This window comes from Mangifera indica, chromosome 3 (genome assembly GCF_011075055.1).
Source record: "Mangifera indica cultivar Alphonso chromosome 3, CATAS_Mindica_2.1, whole genome shotgun sequence".
Taxonomy (NCBI): Eukaryota; Viridiplantae; Streptophyta; class Magnoliopsida; order Sapindales; family Anacardiaceae; genus Mangifera; species Mangifera indica.
The window spans coordinates 5965862-5986476 of NC_058139.1; the positions used below are offsets into that span (position 1 = coordinate 5965862).

The window sequence follows — 20615 nt, forward strand, 5'->3', positions numbered from 1 at the left end:
TATATCAAAAGTGGGTATGCTTAATTTTGTTGATACTAATGTAAGTGCTGGAGATTGCATTAAATATGAAATCTTTATGATAAATTTAGCAGTGACTGAAGAAGGCGATGGTAAGTTTTCCCTCTTGGAAGAAACAAGAAAGTCTTCCTTATTAGTAATCTAGTACAGATCATTTGAGGTCCTTTTACAGCCGAAACTAGTTTTCCTAAAATTGAAAATCAAGTAGATGTTCCATAGGGATACTGTCCCAGTGATTTTATTCAATGTTTACTAATCCTAAGGAAGGCAGATAACAAAAAGTAAAAGTTCCAAAGATCGTAGGAATGCAAACAGTGACTAAATGAATATTGCACGTTCAAAATATATATTTGTCAGATTCCAACAGAAAACACCAAAGATATAAAGTCAATTCTAAGATAAGTAGCACGTTGGTTGACTAAAGAGTTCCAATTAAAATCATCAAGACTAGTCAGTTGGTGATAACTTGTCGATATTGAGATCCGAACCAGTTCCAAGTGTTGAAAACACGTACACACGGGAATTTTTACATTAGCAATTTCACCTTCCTATTATGCTAGACAACTTATTCCCCCAAAACTGTTCCTAGATTTACTGATCATTAGCTATAAGTTACAGAAAAAGATGAAAATATGCAGGAACTGAAACAAAACTAAAATACTGATACAACACAGCAACCAAACGTGGGTCTTCTTTCTTTCCCGTCCCTTTTGATTGGTTGCTGTCGAGTGCAGAATTCTGAACTGAAAGAGTGCAAGCTGTAAGAGAGAATACCCTGCTCTGATTTTCATTCTTGTATGGAGAAGATTTTTATCCTGATGGCGGAAAATTCATTCACAAATCCATGTAAGAGCAACCACTGCATCATTGGTACTCAAGCAAAGATGTTTCCTTTTGGAGACACTTTGGAGCGGTAAATATTAAATTAATAACATCTACAAGACATCAAACTTTAGTTTGAAACTTTATTCATTGAGTGAATGTGTGCAAATTTTCTCAAGGATCAATGGCCAGTCTTCTCCAAGCTGCTGTGGTTTCAGCCACATGGCAACCTTGAAATCGAGTGAAGATGTTAGGAGATCGTGTCTATGTTCAATCATTTCTTCCAAAGGCCTACTGTTACTTTGCATGTGAAAGTGATAACCTGGGAAGACACCACTTCGCTTTGCATGATTATGGTAATTGCTGATATTTTTTGGCATCAAGTCATGCCCACATCTGGCTCCTACCAGTTCAATGGAAGACCTGATCAACCTCTTCAAGTATATATCCAGTCCAATGTTCAAAAAGTTAGCACAGTCAACTGATACACCTTCAAGGCCTTCTGCTGCAGCAATGTTTTGCATGCGCTTCTTCAGTGTCTCAGTGTCAAGCAGTCCACCACTGTCATAGGAGCTAAAGCATCTACCACTGCTTGCTAAATGTGATGCCTTGCGGGCTCTACCCACACTAAATGAGCATAGTGGTAATCCAAGCGGTGCTTGAATAGGACTTCTAGTGGATAACTCTATTCCATCTCCAACTAATACTTCACCTTGCCCATTGCTATCTACAGATGGTAAACCATCAGCAGATACTTTTTCTTTGGCAGGGTGACAAAGCCCAATCTTCCCCTCATTGTTCATTTTCTTGGAGACAACCTGATGATTCTGCCACGGCTTCTGTATTTCATGAGAACCCAAATCTCCATTTTCCAAAACCACATTATTACCTGTAATTGTTGATTGCTGAGAAAATTCTACCTTTCCATCAGAACCAACAGAGACTCCTGATTGTGCCCCCCAAGGAGAAACATCCCTGTTTTGTTGATACCCATCACTGGTAAATCCAAGACCATCACCATATTGAGTCGATCCAGAAGGTGGAACTTTTGCATTACAAGCATTTTTCAATATTGAACGTATTAATTGATTATGAATCTTAACATTCTCTCTCCCAATAACCCTCAAACAGAGCTGATTGAACTCAACTTTGCTTAGCTTCAAACTCAACAACTTATCCAAATAAAAAAAATACAGCTTTGACCTATCTGGCCCAAGTCTCTTTACTAACTGAGCTTTCACCTCAACAAGATTGAGCCGTGAATGCAGCTGAGGCCGATGCATTTCTCACCACAAAGAACCCACATATAATCCTCACAAAACTACTAAATTTCACTTCCCAAAACCCCGACTAAATCAGATATTTTGGAGTTTTTCCTTTCAGGTCAAAAAACCAATCCCGCTCACATTCAAATTGTACATACACTAACTCTAACAAAACCCATCAATGCTGAAACCAAGCCCAAAAAAGCCAATCTTTTAAACAAAATTTCAACTTCCAATTCAACAGTGCCAACCCATATCCATATTTACAAACTGAACCAAACCCGTGTTTAAAAAAATAACCTCAATCTAAATCTAGCAAAAACCCTCTCTTCTTATTCAAATATCAAATCTAAAAGTAGAACGAAAAGTTTACGTGGATCACAATACGCCAAAAACTAACTCTTAAAGTTCAGGTTTTTGCAATCAAACATGAAAGTTTGAAACAAAAAAGATTCTAGAGAGAGAAAAATCGACGGGCTGACCTGTTTGGAGCTCAAGAAAGAGCAAGAAAATTTTCCAACTTGTAGCTTCTTCTTCTTCTTCTTGCATTAAGTTAAAGCTCCTTTTTTTTTCCTAGTTCTTCTTTCTCTCTCTAGAATTACGCTTGATTTTTTATATCATTTTGACGCTTAATTTCAGTGTTAAACAGAAGAATTATGGTGGGTTTTAATTGAATCAGAAGATTTTGAAGAAACAATAGGAACCCTTTTTCTTCATCTTCCTGTGATTCTCTCTCTCTCTCTCTCTCTCTCCGCCCCTTTTTACTTTTTATTTTTCATTTTCTGATATCGAATTTTTATGGGCTAAACCAACCAAAGTTACGAAATAGACCACAGGCCGGGCTTGCCTAGGTCCCCCTATCATCTCCCCTATAAATTCCATTTGTAAACACTATATATATTCAAAATAATAATTTCATTTAAACTAAATTTGATATTTTTATTCACTTCCTGTTGAAAATTTCATCAAAAATATTTATGATATGTATCATTATTTAATAAAAATAAATATATACAATTTATTAATATATTATTAACTTTATTGTAGTATATTTTTTATTGATGAAATATAAGTTTAAATTAATGATAATGTGTTTTGACATATTTATTTTTTAAATTAATTATGATTTTAAATAAGGACAAATTAGTAAAATTAAATAATAATAATAAGGGATATTAACTGGGGTTTTGTAATTATTCCTAAAATGTAAGGGATGACAAGCATATATATGTTAAAAAACAAAAGGGGTTATTAAAATTTACCATTTAATATCATGTGGATTAATTAAATAAATTAAAATAAGTTAAATATGGTTAAAGCAACCAGCAATTTTATAATTTTGTTTAGTTTATATAGGCCAACCGCATTAGATATAACATGAATTTTCTGGGCCTTTCATTTGACCTTCATGTTAATACAAGAATTAGCACTATATGAAATTTGAATTTATCTACTTTAAAAAACTAAAAATAATAAATAGAAAAAAAAAAAAGTTGAAAGAAAGAAATCCAGCAAAACAACAATTAACACAATTTTAGCTGAAATACAGATTGGAATTTCTAATTACATACAGGATCAGAATCATAATTTTTTTTTTTTTTTTCTCATGTCTATGTGCATCACCAGAGGTAAAATTCCCACCATTTCACAAAGAACAAAAAAATAGACAGGAAATTTTCTAAACCAAAGGCAACAATTTCAATTCAAATCATTTGAAAAAATGAAACCTAAATGCTTATAAATCTTCTCATCTTCGTTTCCTTCTTCAGCCGGCAGAAGGCCAAAACATTTACAACATACTTAAAGACCTCTTTCTTGAATGCCTCTTTTTGCACCTTCCCTTGGAACTCTGCCTTGAAAAAAAACCTGGCAAGAATCCGCTGACTGCAACAAGATGCACAATGCCAAACAAGTACCTATAATAATTTCAAGATTTCCAAACAAAAGTTATTTCGACCTTTGATATTAAGATTCCGTGAATGCATTCAGTACAGTCAGAATTGTATGAAGACATGTACCAAGTTCAAACCTCAAGATACGAGGTGCAACCTCATTTTCATAACAGTCATTTGCTTGAAACAATACGCATTCTACGAGTACGAGCAGGTTAATCATAAAATTTAGTGAAAAGTAAAGTACCTGTGAGGTGGAATGCGCCATAAAGACTCCCATACTCTAATCACTTAGGAGTACTTTTTGTGGATCAAGTTGGCCGCTACAGTAACTAGAAGGAACGGTAGAGATCTCCTGTCGGCCTTTCCACTCTTCACCAGGTTTCAGCACAATTGGCTTTTCAACACACGCAGCCTCTACACACAGCATATGCTTATACTCTTCATCACCAAAATCAGTCATTGCCTTTGCTTTCTTATCCCATGGGTTCCAGACGACTGCAGAGAAGAAACACACTAAAAACCACTAGAAGCAAATGGTGATTTTCATGCCATACCAATAAGCATGCTAATATTAACTTGTGAACCCATGCCAGCTTAATACGTATGCAACAAGCTTCAGACACTAAATTAGAACAAAAAGAAAGAATAGGAAAAGAATTATCTTCAATTAAATATGATGGAGTTCAACTAATGCATGGATGTTTGTTGGTCAAACAATCTTTAATTATGATAATGCAGATTGGAGGCATTACAAAAACATTCGTCATAAACTTCTGCATATCCTGCATAATTTATTAGCTCACCAGTGGTGTACACATTTCCCATTTAATAAGACATCATGAAAGTTGTATTAATAAGAAGAGCTATACAAAAGAGAATAAGCGGTCCACTAAAGAAGGACAAGGGTGAGAAACAAGAAAAAGCAAGCACCATTTTAAGCCAAGAGGAAATAACGAAGCAAAATTCATCAGGGATGGAAAAGCTATCTCTTCATCTTCCACCAGTCCAAAGGTTGGGTAGAACATAACACTAGAATCAATATCATCCACAACCAGACAGGCCTTCACATATTAACTTTGTGTGATAAATGGTCTCTTGACCCTTCCCAGCCATGGTTAAGTTACAGTTGTAGGAATACTACTCAGACACAAACACAGGGAAATTATAATTATGGTACCATATTAACTAACATTGCACTTATTTTTCTAACTGTGAAATATTTTTTTCCCCTCATTGTGATCTAACTTGCAAGCATACATAAATACAAGGAGAACTGAGAAACTGATGAACCATATATCCAGTGCTAACTCACCAGCATCTGGAAGTCCATCCTTTCGCAATACAAATGTACGCTTTCTCTCATGGTCCAGAATAGCAATTTTTGTAGGTGTACTCAGATATATCTTGTCTACCTTTACCAAAAGAAAAGGTATAGTAATTAATGAAAACAAAAACAAAAATGAGATCTACAAAGAAAGCACAGAATCACTATCAACCAGTTAGAGCAGACACTAACTTCTGATTCAAAAGTTATTGCATCCCCTTGTTCAGTAAATCGCTCTTTACCCTTCAAGTTGTCCAGATAATCCAGTGTCTCTAATCCTTCTACCCGCACTTCACTAAAAAAAATAGCACCATGGAATGTAGGTTGGCAAAGTATACATCATTAGTTGACAACTATCTACAAAGTTAGGTCCTTGCAACCATTGATTATGAAAATCTAGACATGTATATTTTAATAAAACCCAAAAATTACAAACTGAAATTCTAATGAACATATTTTTTTTACTAATAATATTATGGTCAATTAATAATCTTAATTATGACATCATTTCTTTTCCTTGGTAATCTGTACCAGTCTCTACCTACCACAGGTTCACTACTGCCCACCACTAACACACGGTTCTCTCCAATCTCCATATTGCCTAAGCTATCAATTTCAAAATCATTTCTGTTCCGAAAGATACTATCTGATCTATGATTATATATGTCTCAAGAGATACAATATTTTCTGGAGAAAAACATCCATCATAAATTGTGAAGTAAGAATAGACATAATATCCAGAAAAAGACAACACAAGCTTTGTCAGGAAACCTAAGAATTTTAATATGATTTAAATTAAAGCAATTGAGTTGATACAAATTTGTGCATGAGATGTAGATATCAAAGATCATAAATTCAAGAGTGAAAATTATATGACAAAAAGAATTAATACAAAAAATGTTAATGAAGATGGCGCCTAGAACCAAGTTACAATTCATAAAAGAACTTCACCCTATCTCAACTAAAGAATCATTGTCGCTTATGTTCATTCATAAGTCATACTGTCACAATTGTACATGAAAATTTAATATTTTAGTTGCTATAACAAAAACAAATTTTAATGAACAAACAGGTATCACAGGGGCATAAAAAAGGTGCAGAAATCTCATATATAGGTTCTTACTATTCATTTTAACAGGTACTAAACATTATTCGGCATGAAAAAAAGAGCACATTGCCCTCAAGTAACATTAATGAAATTATTAGGGAAATTACCAAATCTGTATACAAAGGATCAATTGGTAAAAGTGACATACTACATGGACAGAGAATTCATAATAAACTTAATTTAAGAATTCTCTATATTTTAACATTATGTTGTCAAAAAATAACTGCCACCTTACTGCTTTTGACAACTTCTACCAATATTTTGATTTCCCACAAAACTTACCAAATCATATATCATGATGTAAAAAAGAAAAGATGGACAATTTTTTTTACCATAAAGAAGGGACAGTAATTCATAATGCTAATAAAAGATCAAGACCATTGAAAAAACTTATCATTGCCAATTTCTGAAAAGTAAAACATATTGCAGAATATAAATGACAATTTCAACAAGTCTGCAGGATATTAAAACCAATTGAAAAAAAAATCAAAAGATAGGTAAAAAAGGCCATTAGAAAACCTGATATCTGAAACAGCAAAGTAGGTGTGATATGCAAATGTAAACGCAAATGATTTTCCATTAGTATTTGTATTTCGAATGCGAGAAGTCAACATCAAATCTCCTCCAGGTCCAAGAGTTATCCTTAGGCGAAACTCATATCTGAAAATAGTGGTCACATATCACATACCAACACTTTAATAAAAAAGCAGAATGTAAAAGTATAAAGATATAAGTGTATCTATAACGCACACATACACACTATGAAAATGTTTTTCAAGCTCTCAATTCACTCCATACCACAGTAGGTACTAATTCTGTGAAAACACACATTTTCCACAAGCAGGAATAGACAAACTTAATTCTTGGCATCACATAAATCAATTTAGAAAATTAAAAGATATACAAGGAGCCTAAGATAACCTTGCTATACATTCAAACTGAATTAACATGTAACAGTCAAATTTTCTTTATGCACCTGTGAGGCCAAATTTTCACATCCTCTTCAGAGTGCTTAAGGATTAAATCAATAAAGGCCCTGTTCGCGGTACTTGTAGGAAATGGTGGAGGATCATGATCAATGCTCCACATCCTGTTCCTCACAAATCCATGTTGCTCAAGAGAGCCATGGTTTCCAAACTGCATACAGAAAATTATGCATCAAAAGGAACAGAAAAAAAAGTGATTGGAAAAATAAATAAACAATTCTGTGATGCAGATACTTGAGGAAAGCAGATTGGAATGCCTCCACGAATAGCCTTTGGAAGTTTAAAAGTAGCCTGATGAAGATGAAAAATATGTTACAAAAGATAAACAACCAAAAAAACAAATTAAAAACCCAACAAAAATGTAAAATTCAGCAGATAAGTTTGCTAGCAATTGTTGCCAGTAATCATATACAGAACACCATCCTAATACATTTGGCCCACACTAAATTACATTGGTAAATAACCATTACAATAGATGTTCTTTTTCTTCTTTTTCCATGAGTAAGAATTGTTAGATACATGATGAATAGAATTAAGTGGAAGATTTTAAATTTTTAAATATTAAGATATATGGTGACTTAGGTATAAACCTTCTTAATGGACCATTATTCACTTTGGTAAAGTTTCTTTCGTAAGAACACATATTTCAAACTTTCTTATCAAAGCCACATCATCATTTGTAGCATTTGCCCATATATTATGTTTATTGTTACTTTTCCAGTTGAATGGCAACCTACAATGCTGGACATGATAGGGCATACAAATTAGAAGCCAAGCAGAAATATGCAAGTTAAGGCATGTTGACAAGCTATCTAATATAAATGAATGGATGTTCATATTAATCAAATAAAGGTAAAAGAGATGTAGAAGGGGAAAAATATTCAAATCTAATACTGTATCCCTTTTAGTCAATCCTACATGTTCTGTGGGTTGGATATTTAATGAACTATGCTGGTTATCCTATAATAAATTAAAATGATTAATAACAGAAAAATATTGTAATGTCACTAAATCAAGAGCTTTCATGCTTGCATATGTACATATTTATATATTATGATCACATAGGCAAATCTGCAGTGAGCATAGTGGCGATTCCTAATGTCTTAATTTAGTTAACCATTTCAAACCTTGTGTATAAGTAACTGTGATATCTGTGTCCAGAAAGAATATGTCATCACTAACACATCAGCAGCATGAGCATATGTATGCGCACATGACATCACAATGTATCTTGTAAATAATTTCTACCACATATTTTATTAAGAACTGAGACTAACCTTTAGTCTAACATCATTACCTTAACATTAGTGTATACAGAACAGGAACAAACAAAAATATTCCTTGTACCCACAGCTAGGGCATTATAACAAAGTCAATTTTATAATTTTAATTTGGTTGTTAAAACAAAGCAGGTACTACGTATATAAGTACCTTGCTACTAACAAAAAGCAGTTCTTCCCCATATTCATTCTTCCAAGATGTTACTTGTCCTCCATAGAGATATACCTGTATTTGACCAAACCAATGAAGAAAGGAAAAAAGGATGAGGAATAATGATAATAATAATCCAACCATAATCATTTGAATCAGTTTTTAACTTTCTCATTATAGGTAAAAAACAAGATGTCCTCAACAATAAATAATAATAAACCAACAAATAACATTTCTAAAGAGAGCTAATCATGATAAACCAATCAATTTTAAAGAAATTTATCAATTAAACAAAAGATGGTCAACATGAGCAACTTTTTTCATGCCAATCAATGTTCAACCAATCAATATAGTTATACATATATAGAGGGAACCAACACAGAAAACTAACATATTAAAGGAACATTTGGTTTTTCATCTGAACCAAGAATGTACCCAAATATATGAACAAGAAAGATAGGATTTTTTTTCTTAGCATATGAATGTAAGAAGGCGATATAATAAATTAGACATTCAGATAAAAAAATATATCAAAACAACTATTATGCTATTAAAAAATCCCAATTACAATTAATAGTAATTTCATGATGAAATGCTTTTATATTATCCATAAACCACAAAGAACAACCAAAATATACAGTCTGCAGAAACAGTAACAAAAAGGCTCAAAGCTCATGGGCATTAGTAATTTTAATTACAACAAATAATCAATTTTACATACATCATAACTGAACCACTTAAAGCTCATACACTTTGGTAACCTACATTACTCTCAGACTTATTTCTCTACATTTCACATCCACTACTTTCGTATCATCCATAAGTGGCAAAAAAATGATAGAAACAAACAGCTACTCAAACATCATACACAATAGTAATATATATTACTCCAACAACCTTAGACTTTGTTTTCTCCACATTTAACATTTACTTCTTTCACATCATCCATAGACCACACACAACTATTGAAGCAAACAGCCAAATCTACATATACCTAAACAAAACTCCTAAGACACCATGCATTTTAGCATTTTAACTAACTCTGGCAAACCTTGGAAATTATTTCTCCACATTTCCACATCCACCACCTTCACATCATCCATAAACGACAAACAACAATGAAACAAACATCCAATTCTATAACTAACGATTCAAAACAGCATAAACCACATACACATTTCTAAATCAAATCCCATCAACCATTACAGTTCATTGCCTCTACATTTTCACAATCACTACCTTCACATAATCGATAAAAATATACAAGACTATCAAAACAAACACCGAATTCATCAACTCGCATACAATTCGCTCAGATCTGTGGAAACGAATAAATCAAGATCATTGAAACAACTAAAATGAGAAAAGAAGAAAGAAAAAAAAGGATCGGCAATACCTCAGCAGATGAACCACGGACCTCGCGTAAAATGACTCTCTCGAGGCCGTTGACGCCCTTACAATGCTCGACGAAAAGCTTGTCGTCGCCGGAGGAGGTCGAGTGATCCATGGATCGGTCTTTTTCTGTGTCTTTGGATCGAACCGAATCCACCGGAACCGTGTGGGAGAATTTATAGGAGATTGAGGCTGCAAGAAAGTTTAATATTTTTTAAAAGATTTTTGGGGTCTACTAATTATGGATTCGACTTTCAGATAATCTTTACCTCTTTTTACGCTTTCTTTTTTTTTTTTTCTTTTATTATTATTTCTCAGGATAATTTTGCATGTTACCTTCTCTTTTATTATGATTATATTAATAAAGAACCAAATATCTCAGGATAATTACCAAAATATGCCCTGAGGGAAAATATTAATAAATAAATATTGTTATTATTCCCTCGCAAGAAAGTACATTTCTCTGGATATTCACTAAAACTTAACCCCCTAAGGTCTGGCTAATTTCATTTATTATGATTATATTAAAAAAATTGCAAAATACCCATCATAAGTAGATCTGACAAAACGAACGAGTTACTTACACGACTTGTGGATAACCTATCTAAAAAGGTTATGAGTTTTAGATTTTTTAATTTATTTCCGTTTTGACCAAACATAAACGAGTAATAAATTTTTACAAATATATCAAATTAATTATCAAGGATTGCACCTAATTATAATAGAGTTTCAAAATTTCATCCACACATATTATTTTGTGTATAATACCTTCATAAGTTTGATTACAACAAATGAATCTTGAATGAACACTTGACAAATTTTATATGGATAAGTGAAATTTTGTCTATGTGTGTATATACTACATATGAACAATCGTTCATCAAATGTTGACTTTTTCTTATGTTGACTTATTTAAAGAGGAATGAGACAATGTATAAATAACATCTCTTACTTATTAATGTCTTTATACAAATCGTGAATGGTTGCCCTAACCTCACATAATTCACAAAGGTGTACATAAAGTCAGCATCGGCATTAGCATAGTTTCCATGGAACATTGATAAAACCTTACAGGTAGATTCTAAAATTCCCCATAATTTTAGTGGTAGCATGTAATCTCATTGTAAGGAGGAATAATATTCTTTCCCCTTGGTTTTACAAACATCATACATCACCTCCAATTTTCAAAATTTGGCATCAAACTTAACCGTGAAAGCTCATTTTTAACAATTCATAATTTTAAATTGGGGTTCTGTCTCTATAATGTTAAATATACGTGAGGTAAATTCGTAAGATTGCCCTTTATCTCTATGTTTTAACACTTAAGGGAGGGGGGGGAACTGTTCTTCCACAATAAGTTGGGGGTGTAAAAAAACTAACCTTATTATCATTGTTATTATTTCGTTGGGTCTACTAAAATCTAAACCTAGATACTCAGTTTGAAAATTGAGTGAAAATCACATTTCACATGATCAAAACGTTGCTTTAAAGAATTTTAAAGTGATGTTTTTGGTCTTGTACAATTTACAGAGTCTTAATACACGTACAAAAAGCTCGTACCAACAAAGGCAACAAATCTTGTATTAATTTTGCACGTGGGTTTACTCTAAACAAGTAGTTTTAAACATGCCGCATAAATTGAAAAAAAAAAAAAGTCCTGCACATGAAAATGCGGTCCTTCAAAAGGGGGCTGGTTAGATTTGTTTTTGTGGTAAGTATTTTAAAAATAATTTGTTATACTAGCTTACTATATATTATCCATAAAATTTAAAACATTATGTTCGGCATAAATAATTAAATATTAACCAATATAAATAAATTAATTCATCATTTAGAAATAAAATAAATAATAGGATTATCAAATCATATATTAATATAATAATTTGTTTATACTTGCTTATACCCACCACTTAAACATATGATATTATTCAAACTTTAATAATTTATTAATCTAATTATTCTTATTTTGTGTAGTGTAATGTCACACTTATTGAATCCTATCAAAATTTGTTTATTCATGGTAGTGATACAATCTTCTAATTCTATTTATGATGATAATATTGAAGTAATTAACCTAGTTATTGGATCTCTTTTGATATCATTTATTATACAAGTGTAATTTTAATTGAATAATATTATATGTATTCATTTTAAATATATACATATTTATGTATATCATTATGTGATTGAATATTATTTTATCTAAAATAATAAAACTATGTGTATACCATTTTGAATATATCATTAAATATATAAATAATATATTATTATATGATTAAATAAGTTTAAATTTAATATAAAATAGTATGTAATCATACGATAACATATTATTCAATCTCATCAAAAAAAATATATATATGGTCAAATCCTATTGGGGCACAAGGTAGGGACGGCAGGTGCCCATCCCTGGGGCACATTTTCCGCTTTTGACTTAAAAAGCCATAATCCAGATCATTACCAGGATTGAAATGGTTAAAAAAGGAGCAATTTGCCATAAAATAATCCTGCAAAGTGGCCTGCATTATTGATAAAATGGTCAGGTTTGGTGAGGCGTTTAAAATTTTGCCTTCAAGTTGGAATTGTGCTCTCATTTTCGGCGGGAAGAAATTGATATTCTACCAACCAACTCTTTGGCCAATATTGTACCAAGTTCGAAGCCCTTGTTTGAGCTCATAAATCTCTTCCTCTCCCACTCTCACACTCACCATACAGATATGGATCTACAGATTCATCATTCACTACAGAGCTTCTGCAGATTCTTGGTTTAGTGAATCACCTCCTTTGCCTTACATTAGGCTTCCTGGTGATTCAGGACACTTCAAACTGCTGCCTGAGTATGCTTTCTCTTCAACTCCTACCAGTAGTTCACCAATTAGCTCCTGTTCCATTGCTTCCACAGGATCCCCATTGTCTCTTCGGTTTTGAAATGAAAAGGCATAGAACTTAGTTGTAACTATACGTTTCATGAAATACAACCTGATGTTTTGTGTTTTGTTTGGATGAATGACGGCGTGTACTGGCATAAGGATGGTGTTTGACTGCAACAGTGCGTGATCTTCATGTCTGACACAAATTATTCAAGATGCATGCAACAAATTTGAAGGCTTGAAACAGCATTTAACAAGAACAAAAGACTCAAACAAATCCCAGTTGACAATTCAGATAAAAATCTCCGAAATCAATTCTTTAAGTTCACCATTACATCAATGCACATCAGATCATACCCTTTAACTTCTTGTGCACCCTAACATAGAATCAGATGAACTCAGTAAAATAGTAACGGAATCAATATTTCGAAATCATGCTTAGCCAATTGCATCCTAGAAATGGCTAACAATCTTCAAATGTCAATCACGTGATGCTAATTGAAAGCAAATCAAACAATATTAAATGCATTGAATCTGATGCATGTTTTAGATAATCTAACTACAGAGTGCTTATACAATAGGCATATTCTTCCAGAACCATGCAAAGCTGTATTGAAAAGTTTTCAATAATAACACAATAGCCAAAAAAAAAAATAATTTTAACACAATGAAAATTGGAAAAAATTAACACAATCTGGTATGTCCTAGGTGTTGTACAATAACTTCTGAGGATAAGGTTGTCATAAAAATATTACATACCCATTTGATTTGTTCATAGCTCCTTGAGCACCTTGAATGTTCACAAAGATTATGAATCCAAAACCCTGATCATACTTGTCTTCTGATAAACAGAAACATAAACACAGCTCATTGCAGCAAAAGGAGGGAAAAGGCTCAAGAAAGGTAGGATTCCAGGTGTCCCTGAGAGGTCAGTGGTTCTTTAGTTCTCATTCTACCCGCATCTCAAAGCAATTTCACATTTCTCTGCCCCTGATCACAGTCCCAAAGGGAAACATGTTCCATAAACTGTACCAGAAGTAGTACTGCAATTTCTGATGCCGCTGACTTAACCATAAATTGCTTGGCTGGTGCATTAGTTCTTGTTAGGCAACAGCCTTGCTGTGCAACAGCCACCCATCTTACCTAAGTTCTAAAAACCAGGGTCATCCTAATATTACATCTTTTCCCAAGTAGAGACCCGGAGTCCATCAAAACACGAGAAGATCACATGGATAAAAAGGGTAAGAAAATTGACTGAAGTAAACATCATTTGAATAAGTATTAATGTTACAACAATGTCTATGAGTCCACAAGCAAAAGCTTCTTAAGAATAGATCTAATGACATTGTTTCTAAGAAATAATCAATGCCTACAGAAATTACACAACAAGATTGTAAGAGACTGCAAAGAAAGCAATAACTCCCACACCAAGAAACAAATAAGCCACAGCTTCCTAAAGTGTTGTAGGATCATTAATCACTCCCAAGAAATCGTCCTTTATGGTGCCAATGCAGAACTGCAAAAGATGTAAAACGATAAGTTAAGAAGCACATACAGATTGATCAATTATCTAATAGTGGTTATAAAAAGATCATGCTAAAACAACTACAGTTTAAAATATTAAAAGTATATTTGTATATCAAGCCAGATACAACAGGATCCTAACTAAATGTTACTTCAATTTCAAGTCAAATTTTCAGCATCAACCATTATGAATAACTTCAAAACATACAAATCTGAAACCATTTTGGACACTTCTATGGATGGTAAGCAGGGCCATTGTATTAGCCAAAGATACTTGCATCATTCTTTGTTCACAAATGTAACAAAGGGGCAAAGTTTAGTGAAATAGTTGACCATAAGCATTGATAGTGCATGCTCTTCAAATTGGTCTGTATAAATTGATATCCCCAGTTTACACAGAATGACACAATTGCTCTATAGATAGTTAACTCAAATCCCAACGTTGCATGAGCATGAAAATACATGGAAGTGACTTTAGAGTATAAATTTCATCAATCCATTAAAATTTACCACAAGTAAACCCTAAAAGAAGACATGCCCATGACCAGCCCTTGCATAAAGCATCTGGTCCCACCCATATACAGAGCATTAGAGAAAATCATAAAGCTATGCCAAAGAAAATTGAGTATATTTAAAGACTGAAAAGACTAAATATATAATTTCTCTGGAGAATTGGTCCTATTACAACAAGCCAGAGCATATGCTAGGTTTAAGTTTATTTTTGACAGAATCTAAATTCAAGATAATACATCCATATGGAGCAATGACCAGGTATGAGAAATACTGGCCAATATTTTGACTAATAAAGTAAGTATAAATGCTCACAATTTCAGTAGCATCTACTCTAGTCCCAATTATCTTTAACCGCACTTCACTGTCCTTTTGAATTTTGACCTACAAGAAGTACAAGGCATCATTTTAACTTTACAATTGTGAGACTAGAAGATTAACGGTATCATTCCTATGAGAAGTTAAAACCGAAGCTTACTGATCCATCAGAGGTTGTATAATTCGGCATATCTCCAGACTGGAACTCCATATCATCAGGTATCAACTAAACGTAAAATGGCATCCATAGAAGATGAATATAAAATCAATGAAGTTTAAGCCTTTATTAAATACATCAAAACGGTAAAACAAAAAGTAGAAGCTCAAAGAAATTAACAAAATATAAAGTAAAGTCAAATATCCAATTTCAATGTTTCCTCAAAGCTGAAACCACGCACGACCAAAGAAAACTTACATGATTTGAAACAAAAATTTGAACAGGTCCAGCTTCGGCGAAAAATCCCATCTATCAAATTTCCAAATATAATGAGAAAATACAAAATCTCCGAAAACTATTGCATATAATATAACAGATCACTAAACAAGCAACGAAATAGTATCATTACAGATATGAACCGACCTTGTTGACCATAGTCACAACAGCTTCTAATATTTCCCCTTTGAAGGGTCTGAACACAACACACTGATACTTCACTGGAAACGTCACAAATCCAGTCCCATCTCGAATGAGCCCTTTCCCAATGCTGTCTACACCCGTTATAGCCACCACAAATCCATGTCGACCACTATAGAAATTCCGAATAAAATTAGTGTCTTCTCTTTTCCCTTGATTGGTTAGGTCAAAACTGGGGAATCAAGTAAAAGGATTAGTTATAGCAAAGAATTTTACATAATATTAAACTTACCTACACGTGCCCTCTACATCTTTCATGAGTTTGGAGACGAGGTGCTCGCGAACGTTGCGGCCAAAGTGACGCGGATGCAGTTGCATGTTTCGCTCTAATACTATGTGGAAGAACATCTTTCACTTTGTGATTTGATCTGATTTCTAGTTCAATTTGAATAAAAAGGTATCTCTCCCAACAAAATTCCAGAACGTGAATAAACGGAGAAAGATTCTAACTTCGAGGGTATCTTGGAAACCCACGAAAAAACGATAGTTGCAAAGTTCGTCCAGTAACAGAAATTACCAGTAAAAAAAGCCCTAAAGATAAAGATGAGGAGGCTAATTGTTGGAGTGAGCACCAACCCAGACAGATAGTAATATTTATCAGGTTTGCTCGCCTCGTTTGGCAGCAGAAGTGGACTCGATTGGACTCAATGATCAAACCCGCGTTTGGTTGGAGGCGCAGGCACTCCTCAAGTTTATTTATAAAGCAAGATTTAAAGAATTTAGGTACATCAAATAATGAAAAATGCATTTAAAATAATATAGAGATATTAAATAGTGATTTCTGGTTAAACTGGTAATTATAATAAAAAATAAAAATAAATAAATAAAATCATCCAAAATAAAACTTATTAATCATTGTAAACGTATGAAAATATCGTATTGTATATAAATCAATTTTGAACAAAGTAAAAAAAAAAATTTAACTTAAAAATCGATAAAATTAATAAAATATTAAAATTTTTAAAAGGATAGTCAAATAATTAAGTGATGGGTTAAACTTTTTTAATGTATGCATCAAACTTTGACATAAGGAAGGTAATCAATATAAATAGACGCTAGGGGTTTTATTCTAATTTTTGTTTTTTGGGGAAACCCTTAAAAATGTTAATCCGAGGGTGTAGTGAAAAATGTAAAGGCTAAAAGTACAAAATCTAGTGTGCTAAAAACAAAAAATTACATAAACCCCCTAATTTTTATTATATAAACAAAAAATCAACCCTCTCTAATCAAGGATTAACAAAAATCGTTTGAAAATCCAAACAAAAATTATTTGAAAATCTAAGTGATTTTTGTCTGGACGTGTCATCATCCAGTCAAAGAGTCACTAATAGACACTTCATTTGAACAACCAATTGTCTAGATTTGTCTAATTCAAACGATGTCGTGGCTTAAGGAGAGATGATTGAACTTTTTTCTACATATTAGGGTTGAAGTATCATTGCCGGTGATAGGAGTAGGAAGGAAAAAAACCTTAAGTTTGGGAAGGAGAGGAGGAAAATGCTACTTTTTAAAGTTTAAAAACTTTAGGTAAAAGTGAAGTTGTTAGTTGTTAAATTTTAGAACATGAAATGTAATGAATTTTATGTTTTTTTTGGGTTAAATGATAGTTTTATTATTAACTTTAACATAATTTTATTTATAGATAAATATTTGAATTTTAAAAAATTAAAGAGGGTTATTTTGAAATTTCACTATACCAAAAGTGAAAACAAGTCTGTTGGCATATAATAAATTGTTAATATATTTTGATAACATAACTAATATTTAGATACTATTGGTTAGAATAATTTTTTATTATTAAAAATAAAAAATAAATATAAAAATTGATAATAAATATAAATTATTATTATTATATTATTTAAATATAATAAAAATTATTAAAATATTATTATATTTATTAATTAAAAATAAATAATTTTTTATTATCTGACCAAAATAAATAAGATAATTCATATAATAAAATATGCTAACTTAACCTTCATTACTCCAATCTAAACACCCCTTTTAAAGACACAACGACTTTAATAAAACAGAGTAAAACTAAAGAGTAATACTATATGTATCTATTTTAGATACATAAATATATACATACTTATATGTGTCATTATACGATTGGGTATTGTTTTATTTTTAATTCAAAATCATCCAATCACTTGATGACACATATAAATATGTACACATTTATGTATTCAAAGTGGGTATACATAATTTTATTAAAAACTAAAACTAACCGATAAAAATAAACCTTATAAAATTTTGTACCCAAGTATATATATATTTCCTCATACCTAAAATATTGATAATTATTAAACTGATCATAAAAAAGATGATATAATTTTCCAACAAATTCAAAATATCTAAGCAAAGATTTTATTTGAAAAGAACTACAAAACTTCGTAAGCAAAAAGGTTATACCATTATCCCTATCGCACCACCAACATAAGGAGAGCCCAAAAAACCGTCACCATAAAACTGGTTACACCAGGTGCTGCTCCTGAGGCAGACCCCTCTTCATAATCGTCCGCAGCCGGAGGACTGTCGTCGTCGGTGGGAGAACTTGCTTCCGGTGCCGATGAGTCATCCGGGGAGGGAGCTGGAGCATCCGAAGGTGACGTTTCTTCAGAAGGCGCCTCCACAGGCGATTCTTCATTGGCAGGTGCTTCGGCCTCAGGTGGCGGCGGAGCCCTTGTTGGAGCACTCAATGGCGCAAACGAAGGCGCTGTTGAATTTGAAGAGCCTATTACACTGCTTACTTGCAATACTGATAGATCATACGGTTGAGAATATACTGACTTCATTAAATTAGAGTTAAGAACCGAGTCCGGAGCACCCGGACCAAATGCGACGTCTCCAGAGCGCAAAACGGTGACGTTTATGAACCCTTCATTGTCTCCCCCAGCTTCGCCGCTGGTCTGGTAAAGTGTGGTAAGTAAGGTGGATTTTTTTAATCCCACGAGCTTTCTAATGCCGTAATAATCGAGAATGACGTGGAGGCTCAATTTTGCCTTGGCCTCGTCCTCGGACAAGTTGGATAGGTAGGAGGCGGCGCCATTGTCGACGGCGAGGACGGTGATGGTCTTGCGCCTGTTTATTTGGCCGGCAACTTTGTATTTAGATAATAGGTCATTGAAGGTGGAGAATTCTGAGTGCTCTTGGAGGATTTCTGTGATGTTGAAAGCATGCAAGGAAGAAATGAAGAGAAAAAAGAGAAGGAGAGTTAGAGTTGATGTTGAGTAAGAAGAAGAAGAAGAAGAAGACATGTTTAAGTTCGAAGAATAGTGATGGAGGAAAGACGAAGAAGAAGTGAATTTAAATGGAAATGAGTGGATTCAAATGGATTCCGCCATATTTGCAGTGGGTTTTAGCTTAGTGTTTTACATGGTTAAAATTTAGAGAGAAGACGATTGTTTTCATTTGACTGTTGACTTGATCATTTATATTTTCTAATATCATATTTATAATATAATGTTATACATAATTCAATTTTATTCTTACCATAAATTCATTTTCTGACCATTAAAATGCATCATCTTTCATCTGTCCCTTTTTTAGGCTTTTCCCTTCTTTCAGAGTGCACATGTCAATGCTCACTTTATTTTTTTGTAACTTGGATTGAACCTCCACTTGGAGTTATTAGTTAACCACCTTCAAAATCTCTTTTTAACTCTCATTTTTCAATTTTTAAACTCCGATTATATATACTTCTCTCATTTATCATGAAATATATGGATTAGAGAAATTGATGGTATTGATCAATAATAGCAATGTGTAATACAATTCTTGTGATATAAACGCAAGAGTTTGGTGGAAAGAGTAAGATTAAATCAAAGTGAAACTCATTAACAATAAATTTGAGTGCGATCTAGTGAATTTAGACTGACTTAACAATAAATAAGAGCAACAGAGTTAAAAAATTGTTCACAAAATTGAATACGTGATGATTATAAAAAAGTCTAAGCATACAATATCATAAAGTTGAAAGGTTGATTGGTGACAGTGAAAGAAGATAGTTCCATTAATAACTTTTTATAATATTATTAATTAGGGATGGATAATTTTTTTTTTAATTTTGAAGGATTATAATTTAATTTTAGCAATGACAGACAAATTTTTTGTCTTTCACCAATTTTCTTAAAAATAAAATTAACAAAATTTTTAAACAAATTTAGTATATAGACAAAATATGGATTTGTTTAAATTTAAAAGATGAAAAATAATCATCTCATCAAAGTTGGAGTGGGAAGTATCATTAACCTAAATGAGTCTAAACTATATTTGATTGAGAAAGCTTTTTATGGACACATTCAATTTGCCTAGAAATATTTGTCAAATCGCTGTATTGCTCAATACATTGTTGCTAACCGCTAATTCCGGAACTTCCTCAATTCCTAAATATAAACCTAATCGGTAAACCAACTTTGTGTTCGCAGAGGAGGCTAAAAGAGAGGTATAACTTGCATGGCCAAATTCATGATTAACTTATTTTTATTTAACTTTTTACCACACTTCCTTCTTTAGATT

At 32.7% G+C, this 20615-nt stretch overlaps 4 protein-coding genes across 5 annotated transcripts; all 4 read right to left on the reverse strand.

The window, feature by feature from the left end:
- Nucleotides 1-983: 983 nt before the first annotated feature.
- On the reverse strand, nucleotides 984-2123 carry LOC123210927. Its single transcript, XM_044629426.1, has one exon. It carries the CDS (start codon nucleotides 2121-2123, stop codon nucleotides 984-986), a length of 1140 nt encoding a protein of 379 aa, XP_044485361.1.
- A 1475-nt stretch (nucleotides 2124-3598) lies between these two features.
- On the reverse strand, nucleotides 3599-10493 carry LOC123212043 (putative glucose-6-phosphate 1-epimerase). Of its 2 annotated transcripts, none has more exons than XM_044631069.1 (9): nucleotides 10246-10493; nucleotides 8850-8924; nucleotides 7653-7709; nucleotides 7409-7569; nucleotides 6952-7092; nucleotides 5517-5619; nucleotides 5313-5412; nucleotides 4245-4495; nucleotides 3599-3989 (listed from the first exon to the last, which is right to left on the reverse strand). In XM_044631069.1, the coding sequence occupies exons 1-8, from the start codon at nucleotides 10354-10356 to the stop codon at nucleotides 4281-4283; spliced, it is 963 nt and encodes a 320-aa protein (XP_044487004.1). In that variant the 5' UTR covers nucleotides 10357-10493; the 3' UTR covers nucleotides 3599-3989; nucleotides 4245-4280. The 2 variants fall into 2 exon arrangements, with proteins under 2 accessions (XP_044487004.1, XP_044487003.1); XM_044631068.1 differs by having other exon boundaries at nucleotides 3599-4021; nucleotides 10246-10492.
- Nucleotides 10494-14358: 3865 nt separating this feature from the next.
- On the reverse strand, nucleotides 14359-16794 carry LOC123210414 (DNA-directed RNA polymerase II subunit RPB7-like). The gene is made up of 6 exons (XM_044628756.1): nucleotides 16327-16794; nucleotides 16041-16206; nucleotides 15876-15926; nucleotides 15621-15686; nucleotides 15458-15526; nucleotides 14359-14624 (listed from the first exon to the last, which is right to left on the reverse strand). Exons 1-6 carry the CDS (start codon nucleotides 16440-16442, stop codon nucleotides 14562-14564), a joined length of 531 nt encoding a protein of 176 aa, XP_044484691.1. The 5' UTR covers nucleotides 16443-16794; the 3' UTR covers nucleotides 14359-14561.
- A 1723-nt stretch (nucleotides 16795-18517) lies between these two features.
- LOC123210929 (fasciclin-like arabinogalactan protein 14) lies at nucleotides 18518-19354 on the reverse strand. The gene has a single exon (XM_044629428.1). The coding sequence runs from the start codon at nucleotides 19352-19354 to the stop codon at nucleotides 18518-18520; it is 837 nt and encodes a 278-aa protein (XP_044485363.1).
- Between the last annotated feature and the right edge of the window lie 1261 nt (nucleotides 19355-20615).

Bases quoted from the DNA above. Each gene is read 5' to 3' on its own strand.
- LOC123210929 (XM_044629428.1), bottom strand. From the start codon at position 19,354: ATGTCTTCTTCTTCTTCTTCTTCTTACTCAACATCAACTCTAACTCTC.
- LOC123212043 (XM_044631069.1), bottom strand. From the start codon at position 10,356: ATGGATCACTCGACCTCCTCCGGCGACGACAAGCTTTTCGTCGAGCAT. The intron at 5,620-6,951 runs GTTTTCTAATGG...TATTTTTTTTAG, and splicing joins TTTGCTGTTTCAGATATCAG to TGAAGTGCGGGTAGAAGGAT. The intron at 4,496-5,312 runs GTGAGTTAGCAC...TCTTCTCTGCAG, and splicing joins GGATGGACTTCCAGATGCTG to TCGTCTGGAACCCATGGGAT.
- LOC123210927 (XM_044629426.1), bottom strand. From the start codon at position 2,123: ATGCATCGGCCTCAGCTGCATTCACGGCTCAATCTTGTTGAGGTGAAA.
- LOC123210414 (XM_044628756.1), bottom strand. From the start codon at position 16,442: ATGTTCTTCCACATAGTATTAGAGCGAAACATGCAACTGCATCCGCGT. The intron at 15,927-16,040 runs GTCGGTTCATAT...GAAATTTGATAG, and splicing joins TTGTGACTATGGTCAACAAG to ATGGGATTTTTCGCCGAAGC. The intron at 15,687-15,875 runs GTAAGTTTTCTT...TTTTACGTTTAG, and splicing joins AAATTTTTGTTTCAAATCAT to TTGATACCTGATGATATGGA.